The 23,629-nt window shown below is 49.8% G+C and overlaps 2 protein-coding genes and 1 long non-coding RNA gene across 3 annotated transcripts in view; all 3 read left to right on the top strand.

The window, feature by feature from the left end:
• The window catches only part of LOC128136619 (electroneutral sodium bicarbonate exchanger 1-like), a 49,066-nt gene extending 39,099 nt beyond the window's left edge, over window positions 1–9,967 (top strand). The window contains exons 3-9 of the mRNA XM_052776543.1: window positions 5,747–5,908; window positions 6,621–6,734; window positions 7,073–7,234; window positions 7,838–8,089; window positions 8,898–8,966; window positions 9,509–9,682; window positions 9,782–9,967. Of these exons, the coding sequence (XP_052632503.1) occupies window positions 5,747–5,908; window positions 6,621–6,734; window positions 7,073–7,234; window positions 7,838–8,089; window positions 8,898–8,966; window positions 9,509–9,682; window positions 9,782–9,967 (1,119 nt within the window). The remainder of the gene's footprint in view (window positions 1–5,746; window positions 5,909–6,620; window positions 6,735–7,072; window positions 7,235–7,837; window positions 8,090–8,897; window positions 8,967–9,508; window positions 9,683–9,781) is intronic.
• Window positions 9,968–10,416: 449 nt separating this feature from the next.
• Window positions 10,417–11,730, top strand: LOC128137678 (uncharacterized). Its single transcript, XR_008233786.1, has 3 exons — window positions 10,417–10,506; window positions 11,027–11,131; window positions 11,402–11,730. It is a non-coding gene; the product is annotated as an uncharacterized LOC128137678 (long non-coding RNA).
• A 9,741-nt stretch (window positions 11,731–21,471) lies between these two features.
• Window positions 21,472–22,393, top strand: LOC128136618 (olfactory receptor 2A2-like). The gene is given in 1 exon segment (XM_052776542.1): window positions 21,472–22,393. A coding segment is annotated over 1 exon segment (654 nt). The 5' UTR covers window positions 21,472–21,739.
• Window positions 22,394–23,629: the final 1,236 nt, after the last annotated feature.

The following is a 23,629-nucleotide window of genomic DNA, read 5'->3' as shown; positions in this document are numbered from 1 at the left end:
TTCAGAAAAAGGGGAATAAGTTTATTTTTGAAACAGGTCAATACCGCATGTGTTGTGCTGGCAAGGAGGAGGCTTCTTAAATTTAAAAGCACACCTCCAGTTTCCATAGTAATGCTTGTGTGTTAATTGAGGGTTAAGACATTGATTCACTTCAATTTCTGTGAATCTGTTAGGGCAGTGTGCTCTAAGGTGATGGGAGGGAGCGGCGGCAAGAAGGGGAGGAGGAAAAGCAAAATATCTGGAACCCGCTCTTCCACGATTCCTGCAAACTGTAATGTTAATTTTTTCCCAAGCCTGAGAACTGTACTTGACAGTGGAATTGTGGCTATCTTGTTAATATTCTTCCTTCCTTTCTTGTTTTGGCCTCTCCAAGAAGCGATTCGAGTAATCCTTGGAAATCTTGATGATTTACATCCATTTTCTACAGATGACTTCACTATCTTTCTGTGTATGCTTTCTTTCCTACTTGTAAAAGAAAAGATCCAATGACTTGTATCTGTTGGGCATTGCTTAATTCGACATTCCTGCCTAGTAGTGCGCAGATGTTTAGCTGGAGTACGACTCCTTTGAGCTTTGCAGTTTTACATTAGCTGAAGATCCTCCTCAGTTGTTACCTTCACCAGAGAACCGATGTATGTAAAAAGAACGTTTTGCAGTGTTTTCAGATGAACGCCCCTGCGTTCCAAATCTGATTTAGCCAGAGAAAACGAATGTGTATATATAAAGTCCCAGGAAGCCCACGTAATGCGATTGCAAGGAAAGCTAGTGCGTTGTTTCAAAAGGTTAATAAAACGTAAAGCACCCCTTACAGGCGCAGCAGCGTTGGCCCACTAGTAGAGAAGACCGCAGTAGTTTTCTTGTAAGGTACATTAGGATTAAATATTGTAGTTGCTGTAGCGTAAAGGGTTAAGAAGAAGTTACTCTCCTGAGGCTGTTGTCGAAGAGAAAAGTAAGTTAGTTGAAGGAGAAGCCTTTTCAGTCCTAAGGTGTGTCAGTTTGTGAATCAGATCAGGCCCTTTGGCATCGCCTCCCGTGATTCCGAGTGCCCAGGAGTAATGAACACCCACGTGTTTCCGCCTCCAAGGCATTCCCTTCCAGTCTCGGCAGACTGCGTTATTGCCACCCCTGGTACTAGCAGGCAAGAACGAGATCATCCTCTTTCTCTGTCAGAAGCTGGTATGTATGAGAGCAACTTATTCCTGTTAGTGCCAGGAAGAGAAAGTAGCCCAGAGCATCGTCAGACAGGAGGCACCCAAACAAACGAAGCCTCGTTGTTGGTTTGCTTCACTAAAGCGCAGCCAGTTTTGCCTGCGTGCTTGAGGAGGGTTTGATTCACGAGCTTGTATTTCTGGAACTGGGAAGTCCATCCAGCTGCTCAGCCAGCACCGGGCCCTGAGGAGAACTGCAAGCTCAGAGGCCTGGCGTGATGAGTTGTCCTGCAATCTGTGTGTCGGGCTCCTCGCTGTAGCATACCTCTTAGTTAATCACCAGCTGTGGGAGTCCTTGAAGCCAAACTCAAACGAACAATTTCATCCCTTAAAGGAACTGATTGTGTCAGCGTTTCATCTAGGCAAATCTTGAGCTCCATCTCCAGTCCTCAGGATGTTAGTTTCTGCTAGCAAATGGAGTAAAAGTATTCATGTTACCTGTTTCTTCCCGAGATCAGAGGCGTGTAAAGAGACTGCTGCCTGGTGTCACCCATTCTTGCATGCATGAGCTCCTAGGTGTGCGAACTGCCCCCCCAGGAAGGAACGTCTGTAACTGTGGCGTTTGTCATGTCAATTATCTGTTGCCCTCCCATTTTGAACTGTGAAGTGAATGTAATGACGCTACTCCTGTGAATCCTAGTCCTATCTCAGTTTTAAAAATAATTTTTAAAAGAATTACTTTTTAGTTAGGAAAGCTGATGAGGTTTTATTCCCAGGGTTGGGAGAGCCTGGCATGTTGTTTCTTGCGGGAAGATGTCAGGACTGAAGCCAGATACAGTTAAGGAAACACAATGCTATTAATACAAGCGACTGATGGGAGAGTGTCACCTGGATGAGTGTTTCTTGTAATGTGTTGCTAGTGTTTTTTCAGAAAGTTCATACGGACAGATTGTAGGTGCTCCCTTCTGCATATACGTTCAGTGTGGTATGACGTTTGAAGCTTTACAAGAGGACTCCTGCTCCTTTGAAATGTTGGTGCTATGTTCTTAAGTCTTATCGTTGTTCTCGGATTTGAGTAAATGGGAGAGAGTATCGAAGATGAGATTCAAACATGAGAATGTCTACTTTGTTCCTTATCCCTACATTTGCACTATGTATCTAGAACTCAGCTCTTTTCAGCAAAACATATCTTGTGGTAAGTCACTATGGTTATGTTTGGATAATGTCTGGAAACATCTACGATCTATGTCTTGCTTTTCCCTTTCCCTTCCTCTACTGTGTTTTTGAATTAGAGGGAGCAAAACTGCGTGCGGTATGGCTGTACCATGGATTTGAAATAGAGCATAGCAGTGTGTTCTCTTTCGTCCTATATTGCTTTTTGAAAATGTCTGGAATTTGTCTTTGCCTTTTCACCCACTGCTGACTCTTCAGCTAGTATTTTTATGAAGCAATGCCCAGTGCCTCCCAACCTTCATTCTTGAATGTCAGTAGCTAGGCTGGAGCCAGCACATATATATATGGAACACGTGTTTTTCTTCCTTGTGCTCGACTATATTTGTTGATGTTGAACTTCACACTCTTTGTTTCTATTTTCCTAAAGAAAGAATGCATTTGTTTTTCTAAATAATGATAGTAATAATGGTGCTAATGTCTTTTGTATAATTAGCAACTGTTGTCACCTCCCTAGTGTCTCATTTTGCAGGTTTTCTATGAATTCCCTGACCAGCCTCAGGCCCCAGCTGCGACCTCTGTGGGACTCTGCATTGAACCTGCTCTGTTGTGAAAACTGAGTGTTTTTTCTTACTGTTTCCTGTTTTGATTATTGGTCCCTGGGAAAGGCTGCTGCTGGTCTTTCTTGTGAGCGCTTAGTAGATATTCTGGTCTCCTTTATCAAATGGACAAGTAGTCCAAAGCAATTGTCCCCATCCCCCTGGCATGTGTTATTCACAGCCAGGAATTCTGAAAGAGCTGTATTTGCAGTTCTTCAGTTTCAAGATATCATATGCAAGTCCAGCATTGTTTCTAAGTCGTTTATCTTGTTCTCAGGAAGTAAGGTGCAATGCAAAACTGTACTTTAAAGTTGGTTAAAGAAAGTCCAGTCACCAAATATTCACCAGATTTTATAATACCTCTGTTACAGGTAAAGAAGTAAACAAGGGCAGGGATGAGCTTGTAAGTTGCGTGTGTGGTTTTGTTTTGTGTGTTGGGTTTTTTTTTTTGAAAAGTGATATTCCAAGTAGTCTGGAGAAGCAGAATATATATCTAGGCAATGCTATAGTTGTCCTGTTTCAGGGTGTCAGGCAGGCAGTGTAAGGTGGGAGTGAATTCTCACCTCAAACCATCCAAGTTGAGGGAAACCTTCCTGTCAATTCCAGCGGACTTTGAATGAAGTCCTGCCTGAGGACGTGAGAGCCGTGCTGGCTTCAGTTAAATGTGTTTTTGGCAAGTCTGAGCTGAGCTGTCAAATGGTTTCTTCACTGTGAGAGTCTGTATGAGGTCAATATTGCTGAATAATTATGTAGTTTCCTAAGTGCCGTATGTGTCGAAAACAACAAAGTTAAGCTTCTTTGGGAAGTTGTTGTTTAGTGAGATCTCAGGGTGGGTTTGTTTTCAATACAGGTAAGTGTCTGAAGACGGAGTGAATTAGTGAAGGTGTCCTGTCCAAATTCCCCCAGAGAAAATCCCGCTCTCTCTGCTAGCATTACGTTCCTAGGCCCTCCTCAAAAACTGGAGCAAATAGGATGTCGTGGGAAGCAGTAGTTCTTGTTTAAAACTGTTGAGCATAATTCTCTGGATGGCCTCTCAGTGCTTACCTTCTGTTTGAATAAGGCAGCTAATCTTTTATTCCTGAGTCATTTTTTGTTTTTTTTGTTGTATAAGCCTGGACAATGTTGCGAAATACGGATGTATATTAAGTCTGACTTTTGTTCTAAAATAGAAAAGTCAAAATCAAATTTTATCAATACCAAGTTTGCAATGTTTTGAAGGTCAAGAGAAGAAAAGAAGTGTCAGAAAGTGCTGCAGTGGAAGAAACGGTGAAGAGGAGAAGAGTGGAAGTCAGAGCGGAGGCCTCATGCCCACAGTCGGGTATGGGCAGGTCAGTTGACTACAAAATAGCCTTCCGGGGCACATATCAATGTTTTTGATGTCTCTTGCACCTTCCTCATATTTCATTCCTGTGTAGCCCTTTGGCCCATTTGTCTTCTTCCTTCTCTTCCCTAGGTGACAGAATCTAAGCAGCATTGCCCACGTTTGGAGAAAAGTTCTCCTGTGCTTTCAGGTTCCCATGCCGTTAACTAGAGCTCTTCCCGTCTAACTCCTTTGTGTTAACGTTACCTGCAGAATCACAGCGGGATGAGAACTGGGCAGCTCGACAAAGCGGTGCACTGGCTTGCACAGCTGAGGCAGGGATGACAAGGGAGGAACTGGGAACAGTTTTCTAGCTGCCTCCCAGCCTGTTCCTCTGAGTCGGCTGATGACTGCTGCCTCTCGGCTTGAGGCAGAGATCTCTGTCTGTGGCTTTCACAGAAGCATTGAGGTTTTGGGGACCTTTGATATCATCGAGTCCAACGCCTCCTGCTCAAGCAGGGTCACCCAGAGCAGGTTGCCCAGGACGTGTCCCCTCAGGTTTTGAGTGGGCTCCAAGGGTGGAGACACCACAACTTCTGTGGGCAACCGGTTGCAGTGCTTGACCACAGTTGCAGTCAGAAAGTTTTTTCTTGTGTTCAGCTTTAATTTCATGTTTTGCGGTTTGTGCCCTTTGCCTCTTGTCCTGCCGGAAGGCGCTGCTGAGGAGAGCCCGGCTCCCTCTTCTTCATTCCCTCCCATCAGGTGTACATTGGTAAGAGCCCCCTGAGCCTTCTCCAGGCTGAACGGTCCCAGCTCTCCCAGCCTTTCCGCATATGAAGAGTGTTCCAGTCCCTTCATCATCTTTGTGGCCCTTGGCTGGGCTCACCCCAGTGAGTCCCAGTCTTGTCCTGGGGAGTCCGGTCTGGATGGAGCACACAGGCTGGCCTCAGCAGCCCTGAGCAGAGGGGAAATGCCCCCCCCAGGCCTTGCTTTCTCATTCAGTGCTGTCTGTAGGTACATGCATAAATTTGCATGTCTGAGCAGCCTCTCAGGCTGTTGTTGCTGGAAGCAGAGCCCAGGCCTAGGACGGCAGGCTCTTATGGTGGCCTTCATCCCCTCTTGGCCAGGTTCTGCGAGCCCTCCCCTGGGAAGGGACGATCTGTCTCTTCTCCTCCTTTCCTACCATGGTTGTCTTTAGCCCTCCTTCCCTGTTCCCTCTCTCTCTATCCCCAAGAGTTTCCAGTGTTTCCCTCCCCTCTGGTGTCTTCTTTAGCCACGATTGCTCGAACGGCAGGCAGAGGATGTGCCGAGGGTGTGTGGTATGGTGTCCCCTCACATCTCATTTCTCCGCTGTGTAGTTCGAGGTGTCACTTGTTCAGCTGCTGCTGCTCATTAAATACAAATCTCCATTGGCAGGAGCAGTTACAGGGTCGTGGATCTTGGACCAAGATCCTCCAAACCCCTTAGCTGTGCGAGGTTTCCCTGCCGCCCGTGCACTGCCTTTGTGTCCTGACGCTCTGTTTCTCCAGGAATGTCGGTATTTGCATGGGGAGTTTCAAGGACCTGCCTGTGGACGCGACGGCCCCTACACGCCTGACGTGTTCTTCTGGTGCTGCATCCTCTTCTTCGCCACTTTTGCCCTGTCAAGCTTCTTGAAGAAGTTTAAAACCAGCCGCTACTTTCCAACCAGAGTAGGTAGAAGATGGTGGCCAGCGTCCATCTCCACACTCGTTTCCCAAAATGGCTTTCCTGGAGCACTAAGCAGTATTTGCCACGCCTTGGTCAAGCTGGGAAACGTTGGCCTTGCAGGCCAAGCTCTCCAAGAGCTTGGATGTCCCGCACTCATTTCCATGAGTGCAAGATCATCGTAGCATTTCCCACCTGCCTCGCGACCTGCCCCAGACTGATGGTTTTTGGGTTTAATTTTTTTTTTCCCCTCAGGTAGTAGGAAGTCAGGTTTCCCAAAGTTTGGGGGTTTGGGGTTGTGGTTTATTTTTTTTTCCCCTACCTTCTGTGCATTATGCGCTCGAGCGGAAAGTAGATTCAAATGAGCAGCTTCCTTTTGAGGAATGAAGGATGCCTCAGTGCCTTGTTGCCACTGTAGCTGTGAGTGTAGTTGTAGTGGCAGACATCTGTTTTCTTATTTTTAATGTTATTATTATTTTTAGGTTTTGACTTAAACCAACCCTTGTCCGCCTAATTAACCTTTTTTTATTGTCTGACACCAGATCTCACAGGGACAAACACAGCAACAGTATCTAAGCAAGGGATTAGGCTGCATGTGCTCAGAGGGGTGGTGGGATTTGGTTAACCAGCCGTAACGTTGTGGATGTCTGCAACTCTTGCATCTCCAGTTACGGCCCTGTTTGCCATGCCCCTCTCACCTCTGGTTTCTTGCCCCAGGTACGGTCCACAGTGAGCGACTTTGCTGTTTTCCTCACCATCGTCATCATGGTGCTGCTTGACTTCGTGGTTGGGATCCCATCGCCGAAGCTCCACGTCCCCCACGCGTTCAAGGTAATGGGGTGTTTCGGCACGTGGGGGTGCCACAAGGTGATGCCGGGGCAGGGCAAGGCTGAGTCTGGAGGAGATGCTGGTGGTGTGACCATCTCCTCTTCCACCTCCAAGTGCCTTGCTTCCTTCTGGAAACGAGAAGATGGCCCCCAAACTAGATACCTAGAGGAGAAGTATCTAGAGGTGCTTGCAAAGAGGACACTGGCACTGCTGAAGCCCACGGGAGAGGGTGACATGAAGGCAGGGCTGGGAGGTGCTCTGACACAGGGACGTAGGGGAAAATGAAAGCCAGCGGAGTGCCTGGGCTGGGAGACGATGCTGATGTGTGGGCTTTGTTGCAGCCTACCAGAGACGACCGTGGGTGGTTCATCAACCCCATAGGACCCAACCCTTGGTGGATGGTGTTGGCTGCGCTCGTCCCAGCTCTGCTCTGCACCATCTTGATATTCATGGACCAGCAGATCAGTGCCGTTATTGTGAACAGGAAGGAGCACAAGCTGAAGGTAAGGGGCTGCAAGAGATGACCCCAGCCCCAGCCCCTTCTGGGCTGCAGGTCTGGGGAGAAGCTCTTAATCCCAATGCTTTCTGAAGGCATTGGTCTGGGACATTGCGTGGCAGGATGCTTTCCTGGCTTAATGATGATGCAGGGAGCAAGTGACAGGGCAGTTCAGATGAGCAACCTTTTGGAGGAGCAAATTAATCTTGGAGCAATATAGAAGCGCGCTTTTGTGGGCAGCAGCAGCTGCGGGGAATGAATTGTTTTGATGCGCTGCCAGGGATAACTCAGAGTCACACCTTCCTTGCAAGTGGTAGAATTTTCTTTGTGAGTGAAAAAAAATGGTTTGGTGGTTTTGGGTTGGGTGGTTTGTTTTTTTTTGGAGAAGTATGTATCGCACAAGCTCCCCATATCCATTGTGTCTGAACTCCTGCCAGATTGTCATGCCAGGTGCTTGTGCAAAGCCTGCATACACCCTTAGTTGTTTCCATTTCTTGTTTTAAATTCTGAAGAAGTTGCCTTGTGCTCGAGCAGGGTTTGAGTCTGACTTGCGACGTTGTCCTTGCTCTTGTGCTATGGGATGCTCTGTTTCTTGTTTTCCTGCCTGCAGAAAGGATGCGGGTACCACCTGGACCTTTTCGTGGTGGCCGTGATGCTCGGGGTGTGCTCTGTGATGGGGCTGCCCTGGTTTGTGGCTGCGACCGTGCTGTCCATCACCCACGTGAATAGCCTCAAAGTAGAGTCTGACTGCTCAGCTCCAGGAGAACAACCCAAGTTTCTGGGGATACGAGAGCAGAGAGTCACCGGCTTGCTGATCTTTGTGCTCATGGGCTGCTCCGTCTTCTTCACTTCCGTGTTAAAGGTGAGAGGAAAATGCAACCCACCCAACAACCGCGAGCTTGTTGGAGGTTACAGAAAAACAGTCCCCTCTCTGCAGGCCTGAGGAGTTAGTTGTGGAGCGGAGGAGGAGGTGATCCCAACCCTTGGGGCTTGACCCACGGTGGGAACCAGCCTCGGTTACACTTTGCAGCCCTTCAGGCCCCCGTTTGGTGTGCTCGAGGCGAGCGAGCAACGCAACTGCTTTAATTTTGGGGTGTCTTTCAGGCCCACCCATGTTTATGGGTTACAGTTGAGCGTATTCAGACCAGCACATCTGCTCTCTTTCAAACAGGCAGCCCTTTACTGGTTGCAATTTGCTCCCCAAATGCCCCGCAACAGCCGTTCCCAGGAGCTAAACACACTCAAGTCATCCCCGTGGGCTTCCTTGCATGTTTCTCCCACAAAGTAATCTCATCTCTAGGCTAAAAGGAGGCATGTGGCCTTTGCCTGTTGCCCCAAGAACAGGCAGAAGTGGTTTTCTACCACCACAGAATGCGGCATAGGGTAGCACGGGTGAAATGGCCTATTTTCCTCCAACCTTTCTGGAAAATAGGATTATTCTGATGAGAGGTAACTCCAAAGTTCAGCCTAAAGCAGAGCCTTAGCTCACTCGTGCGCACAAAATCTTTAATGGTTAAAATCTGACCCATCTCTAACCCTGAATGGAAACTGGAAAGCTTCAAGCAATTTTAGGCAGTGCCTTTGGAAGAGGGTGGTAATACTGAAAATGCAACACAGAAAAAGAAACGATTGCATTCTTTTTTCTTTTTTTTTTTTTCTTTTTCCCCCAGTTTATACCAATGCCTGTGCTTTATGGCGTCTTTCTCTACATGGGTGTGTCGTCGCTCAGAGGAATTCAGGTATGGACTCTTTTACAGCGTGCAGCATGTCGGCTCCCTGGTATTTTGTCTCCGTAGCAGCAGGGAAGTAAGCAGTGGCATGGGAGAAACTTCTCCCAGAGCAAGCAATGAAACTCTTTTGTGTAAGAAAAAGATCGGTGGAGGCACAGGAGGTATATAGGGCTGGGAGGACCAGGCAAGTTCAGCGCGCTCTGTTTCAGGGTTTAGGGCAGGTCAGTGTTTGGTTACGTGAAAGCGGGGGAATTCAGTGCAAAGGGAAGGCAGTTTCTGCCACTGGTGGAAATCCTCGCTGGGGGATTCAGTGGGCCAAGAAATGCTAATAATGGAATGAGGTGGAATAGTTGCCGTTTGGTGGGCAGCTCTCAGGGGCAAGCCGGTTGATAGATGGAGCGAAGGGAAAATGGGTGCTGCTCCCAGGAGGAACGTGGTGGGATCCAGGATTTCTGACGGCAAGCGAGATGCTGCAAACTGCCTCCCCGTCTCGAGGGGGCCAGAAACTTGCCGCAGTCCCAAGGTGGCAAGCTTTCCCTTTTATTTTGCAGTTCTTTGATCGCTTGAAGCTGTTTTGGATGCCGGCGAAACACCAGCCGGATTTCATCTACCTGCGGCACGTGCCCTTGCGAAAGGTGCATTTCTTCACGGCGATCCAGCTGATCTGCCTCGTCCTGCTCTGGACCATCAAGGTGTCCCGTGCCGCCATCATCTTTCCCCTGATGGTAAGAGCTGCTGCCGCTCGGCAGCGGGGTGTTTGCAGCGTTGGAGTGAGAGGTAGCATCGTCTCTGAGCTCACCGCACCTTCCCTCTGATTCGTGAAGGTTTTGGCTCTCGTCTTTGTCCGGAAAGCGATGGATTTCTGCTTCTCAAAGCGAGAGCTCAGCTTTCTGGATGACCTTATGCCAGAAAGGAAGAAGAAGTTGAACGATGGCAGAAATGAAGCCGGAGAAGAAGGAGAGGTAAGGCTTGCTGGGTCCTCGGGGCTGGACATCTCCCTCGGGCTGTGAGACTGCCTGTTTCTGTTACAGCTTGTCTGGAAACGTTGGGGGAAGATCAGCACTCGATCGAAATAGATCCCAATAGCCTGGATCCCACGTTGTAACCTTTGTTTCCTCCATTAGCAGTGAGCTGAACACTTGAATACAGGTGTAATTTTTAAAACGAGTCGTTTTTCACAAAGGTCATTATCGTTATTATTATTATTATTATTAGATGGTGATGCTGCTGCTGCTGCTGCTGGCAAGATTTGCTCATAATGGTGTTTTGAACACACAATCCCCCTGCCCCGAAATCTTTGGAGTGAACGGTTTTTACCCTGCTGCACTAATACCTATAGCTGCCAAGGGGCAGAAGGGGAGGGCAGACTGCTAAGTTTGTGCTGGGCCTTCAGCTTATCTCCACTTTGACCAAAGACAGAGAACATGATTTGTCCCTTTTTATGTCAGGAGTCCCAGAAGGCGCTGGAAGCTGCTGCTGCTGCAAGTTCAGTTCAGCTGAGCGTGGGGAAGACCAGTGACTTGGATATCGCAAAGCAACGCAGTGACAGGTAAAGCCCCACGGAGCGCCAGGACCCCCGGCAAGATTAGCTTGAAGGGGTTTGGCACAGTTTTCTCCACTTGCCTCTTTGTGGGGCATCCCACAGAAACCAGCAGGCAGCTTGGTGGGAAAACCAAATTTGGGGGCAGGGCTGCAGGAGGTGATCGCAGGGCTCTGACCCCAAGCAGAGTGGCTGCAGCGCTCGCGTTTGACCCCCAAACCTTGCATCATCAGTGCCTTTACGGTAGCTGGAGATCCTCGTACTTAAACATGAGGAATTGCAGGCGTGATCTGTAGCAGCAGTGGCTTAGGAACCCAGACCGGGGCTAAACCCCAGCAAGAGCCTTTGCACAGAGCTGTTGCTCTGCAGCTCCCCGGCTTGCCTCCCAAAACTCCTCATCCAGCAAAACCTCCCACGCTTATGCGGAGCTTTGACTCTCGGGGCCCCGCTGTTCCTCTTGCTGATGCTAATGCCCTTGGTGGCATCAGTTCCCATAATCACGGATTGCTATGTAAAATATTTATTGCAGGACTGATCCTTCTGAGATTATTATCCTGGATGAAATGTCACAAACGCCCGTATGGAAGGCTCTCACTTTGAAGACAGAAACCCTTTGAATCCAGGGAGGAAAAAGGTAAAGGATTGCACATGAACGTGACCGTGCTCCTCTGCAAGCGACGGCGCACGCCTACGCTTTTCCCGTGCTTTGGCCGGCAAGGCTGAGCAAACGGCCTGTCCCTGGGAACAGGCAGTGAGGACCGTGGCATGCAAACCAGCTCCTCTCTGCTGGGGTGGTCCCCCGAACAGGGCGGAATCAGCAGCAGCTGGCAGGTCTTCCACTGATGATGCTCTGCCTCTTTTTCTCTTCCCTTCGCCCTTCCCCACTCCCGCTTTTCACATTTAGGAATCTTGACTTTGAAGGAGAGGAGTGAGAGCGTGACTCGGGGATGTGCCAACGCAGACAGAGGGAGAAGGCGCTTTGTTTCAGTTGGAGGATTCCCATTAAAGCCATGCAGATGTTTTCAGTTATCCTTGGTGTGCTTCAGGCATTCAGTATCCCTAAACCAGCAAGCTGAGGTGAACGTCACAGTCAATGGGAGTTCGGTGGTGCTAAGTCTGTGTGCGTACGTGCGTGTGGGGGTGTGGGTTTGCAGTGGTAGAGGGACTGCTACCGCTTTATCCTTCAGTGCTCTTCTTTTAATACCTAATTCCTCCTCTTCTTTTTTTTTCTTTTTTCCAAATGTAAACTGGGAATGTCCAAAATCATCTTCTGTTATATTTGATGCCTTCTCCACTTTCTTCTTCATCACGACCAGGTTTTTGGTCTGGTTTGGGGTCCTGGCTTTAATTCGCTCTTATGTCTCTTACTGGTACGAGAGGGATGCCCTCTGTGGCAGGGCAGCATAGAGAGCGTCCGAGCAGCTGGCCTAAGGTGAAAGAAAAGCATTTGCTCCCTGCGCTCCAGTTTTACCTCTCTTGGTTGGTTTGGATTTTTTTTTTTTCGCTTTGGCTCTGCCATCAGCCTGGGAGCTGCAAAATGCAGAACTGCCACCTTCTTGTCCCCTGGCTGTAAACTGCATCTAAGGGAGCACTTCAGGTATTTGATTTTGAATACACCGTAGGGTCACAGGAGCGGCCAGATGAGACCTGGGGCTCTGTGTCCCTGGGCTGCCCCCTCTGTCGTTCCTCCACTTTCCTTCTGTATTGGGTCTGGCTGAGTTGGAGTTCCTTTACCCCCTAGCAGCCCTCGTAGTGCTGTGCTCTGTACTGGTAGCTAGAAAGCTGTTGATAACCCAGCAGTGTTTTGGCCATGGCTGAGCAGTGCTGGCACAGCATCAAGGCCGTCTCTCTAACATTCCCCCCCTCCCCAGTAGGCTGGGGGTGGGCAAGATCTTGGGAGGCGGCGTAGCCAGGAAGAAGGCATACAGGCAGCAAGAAGAGGCATATAGGTAGCAAGTAAATCTGAGGTCCCTTCAGATGCTGGGAACCCTGCGTTCATGCAGCATTGGGCAGACCCCAGGTGGATTTTCCCTTGGCACACTGTACAGATCCTGCCTGTGGAGAAGTTCCTCCTTTTTGGTCATTCACGGTGTTATACAACTTTTCTTAGAAGAAAACAACTCTATTCATGAAGGATGTTCACACGCGGACTTCTTGCTGCGCTTCAGATAACGGCAGGGCCGCGCAGGCGGCGTAATCGCTGGTACCAAGCAGGAGCTGCCTGGAGGCTCCTCTGTTACAGTCAACCAGCTCCGTTTATCCTGCGGCCAAGGGACACGTGTAGGGACGCAGCCTGAAGGCCATGCTGTGCGTACAGCGCAGCACAGACCTGCACCCGCTCAGGTTAACTGTTAGGTGGATCCCTAACTGCGGGAGGTACAGTGATCTCCCAGTCAGGATCTCTGCGCCAGGCTGTTAAACTGCAGGGTAACTCGGGAACCAGAGAAGGTCCAGATCTGGAGGGGATGGTTAACCTGTGGTTACAGGGCCTCACGTTGAACCTCCTCTAAGCTCGTCCTGTGCTTACAGGGTTCTTGAGCCTCTCGGGCATCTCCCAGACTGCCCGGTTACTGCCAGCTCCCTCGTTCCTGCGTTCCCCTCCCTGCCTGCCTGCCCGCCCCACTTTGGCCCCTGCAGCAGCACTCAGCTGAGCACCCTCCGTTGCTCCTGGGGAAAAAGCGTCCTCCTTGCTCTCCGTGGCGTTCCCCCAGCACACGGTGCTGTAGCAAGGACAAGGCAGTCAGATACAGACACAGCCTGTTGAACAGAGCGTCCTGCACGCAGTGCTTCCGATAGAGCAGCTCAGGAGCAAGGAGGTGAGCTAGGTGTGCTGCCTCTCACAAAGAGCATTTTACATCAGCGACCTTCCCCGTTGGACCCTCTGCTGCCTCTCTTTTTCCCGGTGTTGTAGGTGTTAGGTTGTGTGGTTCAAGGCTCATCTCCACAAACACAGAGGAGGACCAAGGAGCAATGGCAGGCAGGGGAACCCCAGTGACCTAGGCAGAGGCAAGGGAGCACCCTGCTGTGGCTTTTCCCAGGGCTGTCCCAGGACAGGGATGGACCACGTTGTCTGGGTATGAGGCTCACCAGACAAGTATTGACTCTCCCTTGCTCACCTCACAGGCTGACGGGGGGAATGCGCTTCTGTGGCCATGCCCTGCCTCTGAAGCCCGGCCGTAGACAAAAAACTGGCTGAAACTGTGAATGTTCCCAGGCAACACGTGACTGGGTGCACGTGTGTGGCAAGGTCTGTGCGTGTGAATGTCTGAAACTGAATTCTGAGCCGTCAAGCAGAAGCCTGCTTCTTGCTACACGCAACCAGCGTGGGCTGGTTGTACATTTGGGTAACACCTGGAATAAGCAAAAGTGGCATGTCCCGAATCCTACAGTTAATAAAGAGCTAGGAGACAGAACCCTTAATTAGGAGGCTGATCAGGCATTGTACTGCTCACATAGACAACTTAGATTGGGAAAACTGGGGACGTGGGGTTCCAGAAAGAAGAGGTGGTGGCAAAAAGAAGGGTTCCCAGAAAGAAGAAGGGATCTCGAAAAGAAGAAGGGGACCCAGGAAGGAAAAGGTGAAGATCCTGGCTGGAGGAAATATCCTGGAAGTGGCGGAAGATCTTGGAGACCAGAGAGCCGCGTGGAGACAAGTGCCAGGGGATGCCCAGGGACCTTGACCAGCACCCTGCAAAACTGGTAACGGCGAGCGGCCGCGCAGCAGGAACCGAGGGGACGTTCTGCCTGACCTTCCCGGACCTGCAGTAGCCTCCCTGCTGGGAAGGGGAGTTGGATCAAGCAACTGCAGGATTCAGTAGGAATGCATTTCACTAAGGTAAAGAGGACACAGCAGTGGATTGGAAATGCTGGTTGGTTTAATGGTAAAACTGGAATTATTCTGTGAACTGTGCATTCCTTTTAATATGGACTTAATTTAAAATAGCTGCTTTGAAGTTGTTCTGACTTCACCTTAATCGACACCTGCAATCTTCATCATCTTATTTTCTCCAACAGCAAAACCACCCCCTGCCCCTCCCCACCCCCTGCAAAAAAACCCCAAAACCAAGCCAGGAAAAAAAAGACTTCGAGGGCAAGCTAGGCAGCAAAGTTGTGCGAGATTGGTCAAACTGCTCAAAGTTTGCAGAGAGCTTGGAGCTTGCAATTCAGATGTACGTCTGTAGTGGGTTGACCCTGGCTGGATGCCAGGTGCCCACCAAAGCCGCTCTATCCCTCCCCCTTCTTAACTGGACAGGGGGAAGAAAATATAACCAAAGGCTCGTGGGTCAAGATAAGGACAGTTTAATAAACTGAAAGCCAAGGTCGCGCGCGAAAGCAAAGAAAAACAAATGATATTATTCTCTACTTCCCATCAGCAGGCGATGTCTAGCCACTTCCTGGGAAGCAGGGCTTCAGTACGCGTAGTGGTTGCTCCTGAAGACAAAAGATGCCCCCCTTCCGTCTCCCTTTACTTAGCTTTTATATCTGAGCTGACGTCATATGGTATGGAATATCTGTTTGGTTAGTTTAGGTCAGCTGTCCTGGTTATGTCCCCTCCCGAGATCTCGCCCTGCCCCAGCCTGCCGTTGAGGGGGGGGCAAAAATGTTGGAGAGACAGCCTTGATGCTGTGCCAGCACTGCTCAGCAGTAGCCAAAACACTGGTGTGTTATCAACACCTTTCTAGCTACTGATGCAGAGCACAGTGCTATGAGGGCTGCTATGGGGAGTATTAACTCCATCTCAGCCAGACCCAATACAATCTCCACCCCTTATTCCATACCATTTGCATCATGCTCAGGTCCCACATAATTTAATACAGATATCTTCTAACCATGCCGTTGTATTTAATTCTCATTACTGAAATCCCTTCTTACCAACACTTACAACTGAAACTACATACTTAAACCACTTTTATACCCAACATACAGATTTATACATTCTTATTAATTACTATCCCCTGTCCTTTAACAGATAGATATTCCATGGGCTTCTTCCACTCCTCCAGATGTTCACACACAGGTTATGACTTGGGCCCCATCCATCAAGATGAGTGGTCAGGACAGGAAAAGCAGTATGTTCGATCGTTGGGCACCAACACCGGCTTGGTTTGGGTCACCGATGCACTTGTCTGGTTCCTTACGAAGTTCACTCCTCTGCAGTTCAGGTCATTCCTGCTACATTACTTCCTACAACATACAACTCACATCACAGATTATTTTTCCCTCAAGGTTAAATGTCCTTGAGGCACACACTGGGTCTCCCCATCCTTCCGCATTGCCCACCAAGTACACCCAGGTCCCTGAGCAAAGACAATCCCACGAATGGGTTTGCCTTTTCCCATGGGAGGAGAAATCCACACTGCCTTCCCCAGCCACTTCCCCATGTGCACTACGGGGACCTTATCTCCTCCCACAGTATGTAAGGGTTTTGTTTGGGCAGGACCAGGACGGTTAGCAGACCCTCTGGTGTTAACTAGCCAAGTGGCTTCTGCTAAATTTGTATCCCAATGCTTCCATGTCCCATTGCCTAGCGCTCTCAACATAGTCTTCAACAGTCCATTATATCTCTCAATTTTTCCAGATGCTTGTGGGTGATAGGGTATGTGGTACACCCACTCGATGCCGTGTTTCTTTGCCCAGGAGCTTATGAGGTTATTTTGGAAATGAGTCCCATTGTCTGATTCAATTCTTTCCGGGGTACCATGTCGCCATAAAATTTGCCTTTCGAGGCCTAAGACGGTGTTTCGGGCAGTGGCATGGTTTACAGGATATGTTTCTAGCCAACCAGTAGTTGCTTCCACCATCGTGAGTATGTAGCGCTTGCCTTGGCGTGTTCGTGGCAGTGGTCCAATGTAGTCAATTTGCCAGGCCTCGCCATATCGAAAGCCCAGCCACCGCCCTCTGTTCCAGGGAGACTTTACTCTGGTGGCTCGTTTGATTGCAGCACATGTTTCACATTCATGAGTGACCTGTGTGATGGCCTCCATGGTCAGGTCCACCCCTCGATCACGAGCCCACCTATATGTTGCATCTCTCCCTAGACGTCCCGATGTCTCATGGGCCCAGCGAGCTACAAATAGCTCACCCTTACGCTCCCAGTCCAGGTCCACCTGAGCTACTTCTATTTTGGCAGCCTTGTCTACCTGTTCATTATTTCGATGTTCTTCAGTGGCACGGCTTTTGGGCATGTGAGCGTCTACCTGACGTACCTTTAAAGTCATGTGTTCTACACGGGCAGCAGTGTCCTGCCACAATGCTGCTGCCCAGATGGGTTTACCCCTGCGTTGCCAATTGGTCTTCTTCCACTGCTGTAGCCACCCCCACAGGGCATTAGCCACCATCCAGGAGTCAGTATAGAGGTAGAGTACTGGCCACTTTTCTCGTTCAGCAATGTCTAGGGCTAGTTGGATGGCTTTCACTTCTGCAAACTGACTTGACTCACCTTCTCCTTCAGTGGCCTCAACGACTTGTCGTGTGGGACTCCACACAGCAGCTTTCCACTTCCGATGGTTCCCTACCACACGACAGGATCCATCAGTAAACAAAGCATAACACCTTTCATCTTCTGAAAACTCATTATATGGTGGTGCCTCTTGGGCACGAGCCACCTCCTCAGGCGATGCTCCAAAATCTCTGCCTTCTGGCCAGTCCATGATCTCTTCCAGAATTCCTGGGCGGTTAGATTTCCCCAGTCGAGCCCGTTGCGTGATCAATGCTATCCACTTACTCCATGTAGCACTGGTTGCATGATGTGTAGAGGGGATGTTTCCTTTGAACATCCAGTGTAGCACGGGCAATCGTGGTGCCAAGAGAAGATATGCTTCTGTACCAACAACTTCTGAAGCGGCTCGAACCCCCTCATATGCTGCTAGTATCTCTTTTTCAGTCGGGGTGTAGTGGGCTTCTGATCCTCGGTACCCCCGGCTCCAAAACCCTAATGGTCGACCTTGGGTTTCTCCTGGTGTTTTCTGCCAGAGGCTCCAGGTGAGACCATGCTCCCCAGCTGCACTGTAGAGCACATTTTGTACATCTGGTCCTGTCCGGACAGGCCCAAGAGCTACCGCACGAGCTATTTCCTGTCTGATATGCTCAAAGGCTTGTTGTTGTTCAGGGCCCCATTCAAAATAGTTCTTTTTCCGCGTTACTCGATAGAGAGGGCTCACAAGCTGACTATAACCTGGAATATGCATTCTCCAGAACCCCACAAGGCCTAGGAAAGCTTGTGTTTCTTTCTTGTTAGCTGGTGGAGACATAGTTGCTATCTTGTTAACCACATCCATAGGGACATGACGGCGTCCATCCTGCCATTTTATTCCCAAGAACTGAATCTCCTGTGCAGGTCCCTTGACCTTGCTTTTCTTTATGGCAAAACCAGCTTTCAGAAGAATCTGAATTATTCTTTTTCCCTTCTCAAACACTTCTTCTGCCTCGTTGCCCCACACGATGATGTCATCTATGTATTGTAAATGTTCAGGGGCATCGCCTTGTTCCAGTGCTGTTTGGATTAGTCCGTGACAAATGGTAGGGCTGTGCTTCCACCCCTGGGGCAGTCGATTCCAGGTGTATTGGACACCTCTCCATGTGAAAGCAAACTGTGGCCTGCACTCTGCTGCCAAAGGAATGGAGAAAAACGCATTGGCAATATCAATTGTAGCATACCACGTGGCTGCCTTTGATGGCAGTTCATACTGGAGCTCTAACATGTCTGGTACAGCAGCACTCAGTGGCGGTGTCACTTCATTCAGGCCGCGATAATCTACTGTTAACCTCCACCCTCCATCAGACTTTCGCACTGGCCATATAGGACTATTAAAAGGTGAATGAGTCTTGCTGATGACTCCTTGTCTCTCTAGTTGATGGATCAGCTCATGGATGGGAGCCAGGGAGTCTCTGTTTGTCCGATATTGCCGGCGGTGCACCGTCCTGGTAGCGATTGGCACCTGCTGTTCTTCAACTTGCAACAGTCCCACAATGAAGGGATCTTCCGAGAGGCCAGGCAGGGTAGATAGCTGTTTGATCTTCTCTGCGTTTACAGTGGCTACACCAAAAGCCCATCGGTACCCCTTTGGGTCCTTGAAGTACCCTCTCTTGAGGTAGTCTATGCCAAGGATACAAGGAGCCTCTGGGCCAGTCACAATGGGGTGCTTTTCCCACTTGTCCCCTGTCAAGCTCACTTCAGCCTCCAATACAGTCAATTCCTGGCATCCCCCTGTCACTCCAGAGATCCAGATGGGTTCTGTGCCCCTATACACTGATGGTACCAGCGTACACTGTGCACCAGTGTCTACCAAAGCCTTATACTTCTGTGGGTCTGATGTGCCAGGCCATCGAATCCACACAGTCCAGTATATCCGGTCATCCCTTTCCTCCTCCTGGCCGAAGGCAGGGACCCTCTATTGCTGTTCCTCATCAGAGTATTCACTGTCTGACCCTTGCGGTGCCAGACCAGAAGTCCCCTCACCAGAGTCAAGGGAGGTCGTTTCAGTTCTTCTATGCCTGGAGGATCGCTGATTGCTTTCTTGGGCCTCTACAGCAACGACACTGACAGCCTTCTTCTTGGGTGACCCCTTCTTAACAGCTGTCTTCCCTCTCTGTTCACGTACGCGGGCTTCCAGCTTAAAGGTGGGTTCACCGTCCCACTTCCTCATGTCCTCCCCTTGGTCACGCAGGAAGAACCAGAGTGTACCACGTGGCATACGCCTTGGGCTCCCTTTCCCTCTGACCGGGGCAGGAGAGGACTGATTTCTTGGAGCGTCCCTAAGAGCCAAGGCACTGTCCTGTAGGGATGAGGAGACACAGAGATTTTCTTCAAAGTTTTGGAGCCAAGACGACACTTTCTCCACAGTTGGTGTTTCCATATCTGGGCAATACATTGCTGCCAAGCTGTTAGAATATGACGCTGGGGCACCTTGAATCACCTTTCTCCACATGGCCCGTGTGCACAGGACACCCTCTGGATCTTTTGAGACTTCCTCATCATCTAGATCACTGTAGATGACTTCCACCACTGCTAACTCTCTCAGGTACTGGATGCCTTCATCTGCGGTAGTCCACTTTTCTGAGGAATTCACAAGATCTTCCTTGAATGGATATCTTGCCCTCACACTTGAGAGGAGCCGGCTCCAGAGACTGCAAATTGCTGCCTCTTTTCCAATTCCTCTTTCAATTCCCCGGTTTCTAGCGAGGGATCCCAGCTGTTGGGCTTCCTTGCCTTCCAGTTGCTGACTGTCGGCCCCGTTATCCCAGCATCGGAGCAGCCAGGCAGCAATCCGCTCACCTGGCTGGCGGCTGTAGTCTTTCCGCAAGTCCCGAAGTTCTGAGGACGTCGGGGACCGGGTAGTTTCCGCTCCCTGTCTAAGTTCCCTCACTCCTTCCTCCAATTTCTTTATCGAAGGACCAGCTTCTAGATTAAGCCTTTCCTCTTCTTCTTCTTCTTCCCTCACTAATCGATGGTATGGACCTGTTGATCTCCTCGTCCACTGTTTCTTTTTCACTATTGGGGCAATTACTGTAGTTGTTGTTGTTGTTGTTTGGGTCCCTGCCTCGAGCATGGTGTCCTCAGATGCAGTCTGGGTCCCTGCCTCAACCGTGGTCCTCTGAGAGTGTTGAACTATGGCTCGGTAGGCATAGGCCAGGCCCCAGTACAGTGCGAGAAGCTGCTGGTTTTCATTGGGATAGGCAAGGCACCCTTCTATCAGGTGGCGCGTCAGTTTGCCAGGGTTACTTGCCTGTTCAGGTGTAAAGTCCCAGATTATGGGAGGTGATAACCGTCCTAGGAATCTGCCCAAATCCTTCCATATACCCTGCCACCCAGGGACCGGTCGCTTGAGGGCACATTTCAGTATTGCCTCACCCAAAACTTGTCTTCTCTTATACCAGGACGAGACCAGATTCCACAATACCCATAATATACCACCAGTATTAATTATTAGTACTGAACAACTCACATAAGGGTGAACAAGGACCTCAGGAGCCTGCATAATAAAACCATTCACATCAATGCCCGGTAGGGAGAGGGAGATGTGTTCCCTCATCTCCTCCACAAGATAGCTCCCACAACACAGCAAAGCCATCAGTGCCAGGACAAAGCACATAGATATTATTTGTATTAGCATGTTCCCGAGTTCCTTCATTCTCCCCACAAGATAGCTCCCGCAGCACAACAAAGCCATCAGCGCCAGGGCAAAGCACACAGCCATTATTTGCGTTACCACGTTCCCAAACTCAGCAAGGTAGAGATAAGCAAGCAGGCAACAAGCTCCGTGACCTGCACAGGAGCTTGCCACTTAATAACTAGCTATGGCACGTTTAATGCAAAACTGCCGTTGTCTTGCCCCACGTTGGGCGCCAAAAAGGACTGTAGTGGATTGACCCTGGCTGGATGCCAGGTGCCCACCAAAGCCGCTCTATCCCTCCCCCTTCTTAACTGGACAGGGGGAAGAAAATATAACCGAAGGCTCGTGGGTCAAGATAAGGACAGTTTAATAAACTGAAAGCCAAGGTCGCGCGCGAAAGCAAAGAAAAACAAATGATATTATTCTCTACTTCCCATCAGCAGGCGATGTCTAGCCACTTCCTGGGAAGCAGGGCTTCAGTACGCGTAGTGGTTGCTCCTGAAGACAAAAAATGCCCCCCTTCCGTCTCCCTTTACTTAGCTTTTATATCTGAGCTGACGTCATATGGTATGGAATATCTGTTTGGTTAGTTTAGGTCAGCTGTCCTGGTTATGTCCCCTCCCGAGATCTCGCCCTGCCCCAGCCTGCCGTTGAGGGGGGGGCAAAAATGTTGGAGAGACAGCCTTGATGCTGTGCCAGCACTGCTCAGCAGTAGCCAAAACACTGGTGTGTTATCAACACCTTTCTAGCTACTGATGCAGAGCACAGTGCTATGAGGGCTGCTATGGGGAGTATTAACTCCATCTCAGCCAGACCCAACACAACGTCGCTCGGCATGGTGAGGGTAGTACGCACCTTTCACTGGAGTCAGAGGGAAAAACAGGGAGAAGGGAGCTGCAGCGTAAAGAGTAAAGGACACAGCATTCTTAGGAAAACTCTCCTTTTTCTTTCCTTTTCCTTGCTCCTTCCCTTCCAGATCTCCGCGGTGGCAGTTTGTGCTGCCTCACCTCCAGCACAGCGTGCAGAATGAAACGACTGTCACAGAATTCATCCTCCTGGGGTTCTGCAGCACCCCAGCCCTGCAGCGCTGCCTCTTTGGCCTTTTCTCTGCCCTCTGCTCTGCCACTCTGATGGGAAACGCACTTGTCTTTCTGCTTATCTGCCTGGACTACTGCCTCCACAGCCCCATGTACTTCTTCCTCTGCCACCTCTCCATCGTGGACATCTGCTAGGCCTCCAGCAATATCCCCCATATGCTAAGGAGCCTCCTTGGACAAGGCAGAACCATCTCCTTTGCTGGGTGTGGGGCGCAGATCCATCTTTATTTAATCTTTGCACTTACAGAGTGCGTGCTGCTGGCCGTGATGTCTTCTGTTCGCTACGTGGCAATCTGCCGTCCCCTCCGCTATGCCCTCATCACGATCTGGAGGCTGTGCCTCACCCTTGCCACAGTTTTGTGGGCTTTGGCGTTCGTATTTGGTACACTGCAAGCCTCTCTGGCTTTACACCTGCCTTTCTGTGGCCCCTGCGAGGTTGTCCACTTCTCCTGTGAAATTCTTGCTGTCTTAAAGCTGGCCTGCACTGCCACTACTGCCGATAAAGTCCTGATCTTTGCTGTTTGTGTGTGCTTCTTCCTCTGCCCTTTAGCCTTAACCCTGATTTCCTCCCTGGACATCCTGGCCACCATTCTGCGCATCCGCTCTGCGCCAGGATGGCACAGAACCTTCTCCACCTGTGGCTCCCACCCGACCGTGGTGGGTGTCTGTGGGATACTTGGAAAGTAATGGGCACATAGTGAACAATCCAGACTCGATAGAATTGATCAATTTGTGCGCCAAGGATGTTTTGTAGGCAGCAGGCTTCAAGGACGCTTTGCTTGTGGACACTTATTTAGCTAACGGTAGTAAGAGCATTCCAGACGCCTTTAGAAGGCCTTGAACAGAATAAACCAGAAGACAAAAAAAGAAAGATGCCAATTAGAAGAACAGAGGTGCGCATTCCACGATAAAGGGAACTTGGCACAAAGAACCTCAATTCGGCAGCTTATCTTGACCAATTAGACTGAGACAAGTTTCACATGTTTTAGTTAATACAGCCAATTATGCCTTATGTTTATGCGCGTGTACAGTGTTGATATAAGCAATCATTAGGTGTAACTAGGCGCGTGGACAGCTCATGCTAACCAATCTCTAATTTGCTTATGCGTGAACAGTAACTAGAATGAACATATAAACCGAGCTATCTTGGCAATAAAGTGGCAGCTGCTTGATCATATTGATTGTGTGCAGTGTCCGTGACTTCCGCGTCAACAAGTGGCGCCCGAACAGGGACCCTCGGATCGGTGTTGAATTCTATGACAGGAACCGACGGAGAGAGGGTGCGGAAGCCGGCTGTAGGCGAGTGCTGCCCCGGCACTCGGGGAAAAAAAAAAAACAAAAAACGGTACCGTCGTGGGAATCTCGTCCTGATCAGGCGAGCGGCCGGGGAGGAGATGGGGTCCACTATGTCCAAGGAAGAGGCAGTAGTGGTTAAGCTCCTCCAACATATGCTCTCTACGAGAGGATTAAGTTATGACTCGTCTACCCTGAAAGCCCTGCTACTATGGGCGAGAGAAAAAAGCTTACTCCCTACTTTTGGAGATGCTTTTGCCATTCCTACTTGGGAAAAGATAGGGCAAGAATTATGGCATAACATAAGTTCGGGTTCAAAAGAGGCGAGCAGATATTCCACCGTGTGGAAGTTAATTATAGAAACTTTAAAAGATATGAAAGCTGAACGTTTGGCAGCAGCTTCCGCTTTTGCCGCACTGCAGCCCGAAGGGCCACAAGGGATGCCATCCCCGGCGAGCTTCACCTTTGTGCCACCACAAATTCCAGCCGTTGTTCCAACCCGTGTATCCGGCGCAGGGGCTAGTGCAGTCAGGAAATCTGCGGTAGCAGATCCAGAGCCCAGAGATCAGCCCTTGGAAAAAGCCGACAGCCTGGCAGAATTTCCACCGCCACCAGCAGAAGAGACGGAAA

Source organism: Harpia harpyja, chromosome Z, assembly GCF_026419915.1.
Source record: "Harpia harpyja isolate bHarHar1 chromosome Z, bHarHar1 primary haplotype, whole genome shotgun sequence".
Lineage (NCBI taxonomy): Eukaryota > Metazoa > Chordata > Aves > Accipitriformes > Accipitridae > Harpia > Harpia harpyja.
The sequence above is the reverse complement of the archived record's forward strand: the minus strand, read 5'-3'. Positions and strand labels throughout refer to the sequence as shown.